Source organism: Juglans regia, chromosome 16 (assembly GCF_001411555.2).
Source record: "Juglans regia cultivar Chandler chromosome 16, Walnut 2.0, whole genome shotgun sequence".
Taxonomy (NCBI): Eukaryota; Viridiplantae; Streptophyta; class Magnoliopsida; order Fagales; family Juglandaceae; genus Juglans; species Juglans regia.
This window is the reverse complement of record NC_049916.1, coordinates 26,976,708-26,984,667: the sequence shown is the minus strand read 5'-3', so window position 1 is coordinate 26,984,667 and position 7,960 is coordinate 26,976,708. Positions and strand designations below refer to the sequence as shown.

Sequence of the window (7,960 nt, the reverse complement as noted above, 5' to 3'; positions counted from 1 at the left end):
AAAAAAAAATCTTATGAAATTAAATCTATTTATAAATAGATGTGATTTGATATAATTGTTAAAACAGTATAAATGATTAAATATATCTCTTATATCATTTTATGTTTTTGAGACAATTGATAATTTTACGTGATATTATAGTAGAGATTCTGAGTTTGAATTCTAATTTTATATTTAATTTATTTAATTAAATATTTCACGTGTTGAACTCACTTTTGAGCGAGAAGTTAGAGCCACACATTATATGAATGTTAAAACAAATATAAAGTACCAATTAGATTTTCTTTAAAAATGCATATATGCAACAAGGCAACCAGATAAATCCTATAGATAAGTTTATTATTATAAACTTGAAAGTGGCTTCTCTGTCTGGATTTAAACATTTCCAGGTAGGAGAACATCGGCAATCAATTTGTCCAGGTTCTGGTGAGAAGAACCGCCAGGTTTGACAGCCTCTTCTGCCTTTGTCTTCCAGTCCATCACCTTCTTCTTCATTTCTTTACCCTTAACACCCTCCATTAACTCCCTCACCAGTTTCTCAACCTCGTCCCGCTTAACGTTGTTATCTATCTCCATCCCAATGCCCCATTCAGTGCAGCAATACCTGCAATTCATCATTTGGTCCGCAAAGAAGGGCCAACAGATCATGGGCACTCCACCGCCCACGCTTTCAAGCGTGGAATTCCACCCACAATGCGTCAAAAACCCACCTATTGATGGGTGCTTCAGGATTTGTTCTTGGGGACACCAACTTGCTAACATGTATCGATCTTTAGTCTTGATAGCAAATTCAGGAGGCAGAACAGCTGAATCGCCCACCACAAGATCAGGCCTTATAATCCACAAGAAGGGTTTTCCACTGTTGGCGAGTCCCCAAGCAAACTCGACGAGTTGTTGGGGCGTCATCACGGTGATGCTCCCAAAATTCACGAACACCACTGAGTTGGGTTCTTGTGTATTTAGCCATTCCAGACACCCGGGCTGTTCTTTCCACAGATTGGTACCTATAGATTTCAAACTGTCGTCTTCAATCTGATCGGCATGCAACGGAAGTGGACCGATGGTGTATATAGGAGGAAGAAAAGACGAGAGAGCATCTAAAACGTCCTTTTCAAATGGGTCGAACGTGTTCAAAACCACAGCCGAAGCTCTTGGACTTCTCTCGGTTTCACGGATGAGGAAGTCGATCATTATTTTGTTCTCATCCGTTGATGGAAGAACAGCTGGAAGATCCTTCAGACGGACGTTCTTCATCCCGGGAATCCAATCGACAGCGGTTTCTAAAAACCCATTCTTAAAATAGCTTTCATCTGTGAATACACACATCAAAGTCAAAGGTATAAAATTTGTGAGGATTTAGCATGGCTCACTTGAAAATTAATCTATCAAACAGAAACCTTTTTGTATGATATAATGACTATATATGGATGAGGATAGAAATATATATAATACGTGCCTTTGACGAGTGTTAAACCTCGTTCAACTAGTTGGCGACAATTCATAAAGCCCAAGATGCCGCAAGAGCTAGAAGTCCAGAAAAGTACATTTGGGATTCCGAATTCTTCAGCAGCATCAAGAGTGAAGGACATGGCGCCGTCAGACACAATACAGGTCACAGGCGGTACGTCGGAAGAGGTGGTCATGTCGTTGAGTTTGTGGATGAGGTTGAGGAGTGGAGCGAGGCAACTCTTTGTGCTGGAGACGCAAAGAGCAGACATATCCTGGCTGACATCGGCATCCGAAGGTGGAAGTCCATCGGGTATGGTCTCAAAACGGAAGTCCGGCAAGCCGTCGAGGGCATGGGGGCCTCGGGACCTGAGTAACCGGTTGTGGTTGTACTGCGTATTGACAAAAGTGACTTGAAAGCCTTTGTGGTGGAGGAGCTTGGCCAGCTTGAGCATTGGGTTGATGTGGCCCTGCAGTGGGTATGGAACACAGACAACATGACCTCTAGAACCTGCAGAAATGGAACCCATCTCTACTCTCTCGCAGCCACACAAATAAAGTTATCTTCGGATAAAGTTGGAATTCACAGCACATGAGCAGTACAACTACACTTCATAACACTACAAAATTTAATTTTTAGGGACGAAATTTATTAGGGACAAATTAAATTTTATCTCTAAAAATTATTTTTGGAAATGACATTTCGTCTCTAAAAATATCTGAGCTACTAAATTCGTTCGAACGAAAAAATATCTATTTGAATAATATATTTTGTGACGAACTAAATCGTCTCAAAAAAAGAAAACCGTTCGAACATAACTATATAGATTCGAACATGGAATTAATGCCCGTTCGAACAGTATGTAATCTGTTTGAATAATAATATTAGCTGAAAATTAATTTATTTTTCATGAAAAAAGTTAATAACCGTTCGAACTTAAAATTCCTTGTTCAAACGAAAATGTTTTCAATTAATTCTTTTATCAGTATAGATTTGTGCATATATTTTTTCTATTAAAGTAATAAATATTTTTTCCATTAATTTGTTATCATTTTTAAAATATAAAAATGTGTATATATTATATATTATGATTTGCGGTGAGTTAAAATATTTATAAATACATAAATATATTTTATGTAATTAACTTCAATAGCGATTTATTTTATGTTAAATTTATATAAATATAACTTTAAAGATAGTATCATTTTTTATATTATCATTATCATTTTTTATATTATCATGAACGACAAGTAAAATGAAAAAAATAAACAAAGTAGTAAACACAAAAAATAAAAACCATACATTAATTATATCTCAAATATATAATGTTCAATACAACATAAAGAAATAAAATAATAACTAAAACAATCATTGGGTCTTAGTATGTCAACATCCTCTTGCAACATTTTAATAGATCCTTCCAGATCCCTAAGCTTGTTTATGATGGGCTCAACGAACTCCACAAACAGAGCTCGTACCTGATCCAAAGTAACGCCAGGAGGCTATCTCTCAACAGCGGTACCATTACTAGAAGCTGGATCTGTGGGAGGATCACTAGGCTGTTCTGGTGCAGTCTTCCGTAAGTGCCCCTTGCTCTTGCTGAATGTGATCTTGCTAAGGGGCTCCATCTGTGGCGACCTCCGCTCAGTGGCCAACACTGTAACCCCCGATCGGAGTAAAATGTTAGATATCAGCAGTGCAAATGGTAGACTACCTCCACTAGAAAAGTGTGACTCTGATCGAATGCGGAGGAATAAATATAATGCCAAATCAGTGGGATCCCCTCGTGCTATCCACAACAAAAATCTGGCTCGAATGATCCCGAAACCAGTCTTGTGTTTTTTCGGATCGATGTTATAGCCAACAATCAAATTAAGCATTCTGAAAAATCCTATACAATCGGCCTGTTGGATCACCTTGCTCCCATCATATGGAGGAGTCGATGGGTCTCGCACTAGCTGCCGCACGTGATCGTTTGTGAGACCATCATCAGGTAGATCCTCATCCTCACTATTATCCGAAGTAGCATCCGAATCTACATTCGGGGCTACCGTGAAGGATGCGGCCAGTGTGTCGGAATCAGCTGGTGCAGCCGCTGGTCCCCGTGTAGCTGCTACAGGATATGCATCGGGTATACGAGGAATGTCAAGGAACTCAGCAATAATGCGGGGAGAGAAATTAATACTCACTTCCCGGACTGATATGGTGTAGAACAGAGCATCAGCGCTAAGTTCTCCAATGGCACGGTAGAACTCACTGACCATCTCTGGATATGCAATCTCCAACTGCTCACAAATCGGTATTCATCCCTGCTGGGTGAAGATGGACTGTATGCTCCGTCCCTCCCATGAAAGATCAGAGAAGTCAAACAAAATGACTGGACGCTCGACAAGTATAGGCCTCGTCTTTGGAGCATGAGCTGTTGATCCACTATTTTGGCTGGGCTGATCTCTCGCAAGTTTTCTTCCGCTGGTTGCCATTGATATACTGTTTAACCATAATGAAAGTAAGAATATAATTAACCATAATATTTAAATTATATTATTGAAGAATTATGGTATATTGAACCGAATTGAAATAATTCGTTCAAACATAACATAGACTATTCGAACTAGTAAACTCTATGCGAATGGACTGTTCTGTTCATTCGAATAGAGTTTCGCTGTTCATTCGAACTAATTTTTTTGGTTTGAACAGACATAATGCTGTTTGGCAACTACGCTTTTGAACGAAAGAAGCCAAACAGCCATGACTGAGTCGACTCAGGCCCGAATTGAAAAACTTCCTATCTACAATTTATTCTTTGTTTTAATTGGTAGAAATGATTAAGGAGTGAATCCCAATCATTTCTACCGATTATTTTGATATTAATTCCACGGAATACACCAAAATGGGTGGATTTCGGATTCGAAATCCATACCCCCCAAACACATCTCATTCGTGCAAAAAACTAAACAATAGAGGTGGAGAGTTGACCCATATCTCTTAGAAATTCAAATGTGGGGTTCCTACGGAGGTTGAGTGGCTTTTTTCGCGGCGGAGATAAGAGGCGAACTCGGAGGGTCTCGGTGGTTGCTGGTTCGAATGAGAGAGTTTTGTTTCATTAGATTCAAACTGGGTCTATAATGACCGTCACGTCTCGTTCGAACTGAATAAATATCCGTTCGAACGGTTATTATATTAATATATTTATAATTATATTACTAATAGTAATAGATAATAATAATAATATTAGAAAGTACAAAAGTATAAAAATGAAACTAATAATAGTATTATAATACTTTTAGTTAATATATTTAGTATATTATTTTTAAATATATTGTTTCTATTATACTAAGTACATACTAAGAGCATTAACATTGGATTCATCATTTTCATCTTCAAAATTTGATGAAAAGTACATATTTTTCATAAACTCAAAACCTCCTTAGTCCCTATCCATAACCCCACATTGAATTTGTCATTGGATTCAACAAAATAATAATATAATATTATTTTTTTAATAATATTATTTTTAATTTATTTTTTTTCATATTTTACAATTATACTAACTACATGTTAATTAATAATTTAATTTGATACTTAAATTATTGTTTCCCAACTTAAATATATTGCGACTCAAAATTGAGAAACAATAATTTAAGTAAATAAAATAATAGTTATAGAGTGTGAATAGTAAGTCTTCAAATTTGAACATTATATGCACAATTTGTCAAAGTTTCAGGTTTTAGTGTTTGGCGAATCCAATGCAGTGATTTTAAACATGAATTAATCAAATTTTGAAGATTGAACAATATTTGATGAGTCCAATGCCAATACTCTAAGTACTTAGTATAATTACAATGGCTTAATTATATAGGTACTATATATAAGTTACGATAACTATACTCCTATACAATGGCATATATATAGGTACTATACTCCTATATATTAGTATATTAATATAATTAATATAAATATAGATATAATGGATATTAGCTATATAGCTACTATAATGTAAGTATTATATAGTTACTATATAGTTATAGCTATTATAAGTTATGATAACTATACAACTTAATTTATATATTGTAGCTATGAGTTATATAGCTACTACAGTGTAAATATTATATAGTTACTATATATATAGCTATAGCTATTATAAGTTATGATAACTATACAAGTTAATATAATTAATATAAATATAGATAGTGGATATAAGTTATATAGCTACTACAGTGTAAGTATTATATAGTTACTATATAGTTATAGCTATTATAAGTTATGATAACTATTTATGATAACTATACAACTTAATATAATTAATATATATATATAGTAGCTATTAGTTATATAGCTACTTCAATGTATGTATTATAAGTGTTGATAACTATACAAGTTATTATAAGTACTATAGTTAAAATAGTTACTATAACTACTTCAGTGCAAGTATTATAAGTTATGATAATTATACAAGTTGTATAGTTATCGTAACTATAGTTACTAGTTACTATAGTTACCATAGTTACTAGTTACTATTATAAGTTACTATGATAACTATACAAGTTACCATGGTTACTAGTTACTATTATAAGTTATTATAACTATTGTTATTATATTTTATATCACAAGATAGTAAGTTATATAATATATAGTGCAAAATTAGAAGACCAAAAGTATATATATATTAATAAGTACTATATATTAATAGTTAGTATATAGTATAAGTATTATATTAACTATTAGACTTGTCCTACATTAGAGTTTAGAGTATTATAATATAAAATAGTTGGCAAAATATATAATTATTATATACTATATAATATTAAAATATTTTGTAAAACACCGTTCGAGCCAAAAAATGTCCCGTTCGAACGGTGTTATTTCGTGGAATGTGTTTGGAGGGAAACTACGTGCCAAAAACTCTGAATGTTAGTTTACTCGAAAGGAAAACTTAGTCATTCAAATGCTCTGGTTGAATAGTGTTACAAAAATACCCTTTGAGCTGGTCTACATTTGAAGAATATGCCAAGGAATATTCTGATTTGTTAGTTCGAACAACAAAATGACACGTTCGAACGTGAAATAAATCGCGGCAGATTTGGCGCCTATTCGAAATTTTCGTGTTCGAATGGGTAAATTTTCAATTCGAACGGGACTTCACAGATTCATATACCTGAACCTCCAGTTCAATTTCACAATTGATGAATGCTTAATAGAAGGCAGAGCACGGCTTTGTGATTTTGTGCGTGTGAGAGTGTTGTGGAGAGAGAGATACTCACAGACTTAGTGAGAGAAGGGATTCTTGGGAGAGAGAGGAGAGGCTTTAGTTAATAGGTATGTTTTTTTTTCTATGTTTTTTTTGTATTTAGAGTTTCATTAATGTTAGTTTATCACATATGATTTAGGTTTTCTCATAATGTGTTTTCTGCTTATGTAGGTATTGTAGATTGATACTTTTGTTTGGATTGCTTAAATTCAAGGTAATATTTATAATTTTTAGATTTTTGATAATTTATAGATTTTAATTAATTATGTTAAGAGCATTCTTATTGGATTAGCTAAAAGCTAAATCCAATAAGAATTTAGCTATTAAGTCATAAAATAGCTCACATTGAAATAGCTACAGTAATATCTAAAATAATTTTTAAATTTGAAAGGAAATATTCATTCATTAAATCTATTTTATATTCTTTTTTTTCTCTCTCCTTTTAATATAAATTATTTCTCTCTCCATTTTAAATGACAATTAAAAAAATATAATTAGAATACAATTACTAATTAATATATAATATTATGAATAGTAAAATATAATAAAATAAAATAAATTCATAATTAAAAAAATTAAAAAATTTTCAAAATTATTAATTACTCATTACTATATAATGAATAAATGGATAATCCAATGTGGAGATTTGATGTGAATAGTCAAAGTTAAATTCATCTTATATTATTTTATTGTCATATAATGAAAAAATGGCTATTCCAATGTAGAAACTTATGTGAATGTAAAATAGCTAAATGCTAAATTCATCAAAAATGAATTTTAACTTTTGCTAATCCAATGAGAGTGCTCTAAGATGCATGCTGTATATTTGTGTTTATGCAATCCCATTTAATATGGACACTCTGGTAATATACATCTTATGAGATTGTGATTGTCAAAATTGTATTTTGTGGCAAATGTTTTGTCTTTGTTTCGTGTCTGCAATCTGGGGTTGTCTCGTTCGAATGCTATAACGTTAGTTTGAATGGGATTCTGTACGATAAGAATCTTGTTTGAACGGAATTCTAATATAACAAAAATTATAAAATTATAAGATTTAAAAATATAGATTAATATAAGATAATAACAACATAGTTTATATAAAATAAAATTAGAATGTATAAAAAATATATATATAACATAGAAATTGTTAATAGTTAAATGATTGTATAAAACTTATAACAAAATTAATTACAAAATAATATAGTATAATTACAAAATATTATTTACTACAATTAAATTAGAAGTATAAAATATATATTTTTATA

At 32.4% G+C, this 7,960-nt stretch overlaps 1 protein-coding gene across 1 annotated transcript; it reads right to left on the bottom strand.

Moving 5' to 3' along the window:
* Positions 1-251: 251 nt before the first annotated feature.
* On the bottom strand, positions 252-2,000 carry LOC108995677 (7-deoxyloganetin glucosyltransferase-like). The gene is made up of 2 exons (XM_018971285.2): positions 1,457-2,000; positions 252-1,310 (listed from the first exon to the last, which is right to left on the bottom strand). Exons 1-2 carry the CDS (start codon positions 1,974-1,976, stop codon positions 376-378), a joined length of 1,455 nt encoding a protein of 484 aa, XP_018826830.1. The 5' UTR covers positions 1,977-2,000; the 3' UTR covers positions 252-375.
* Positions 2,001-7,960: the final 5,960 nt, after the last annotated feature.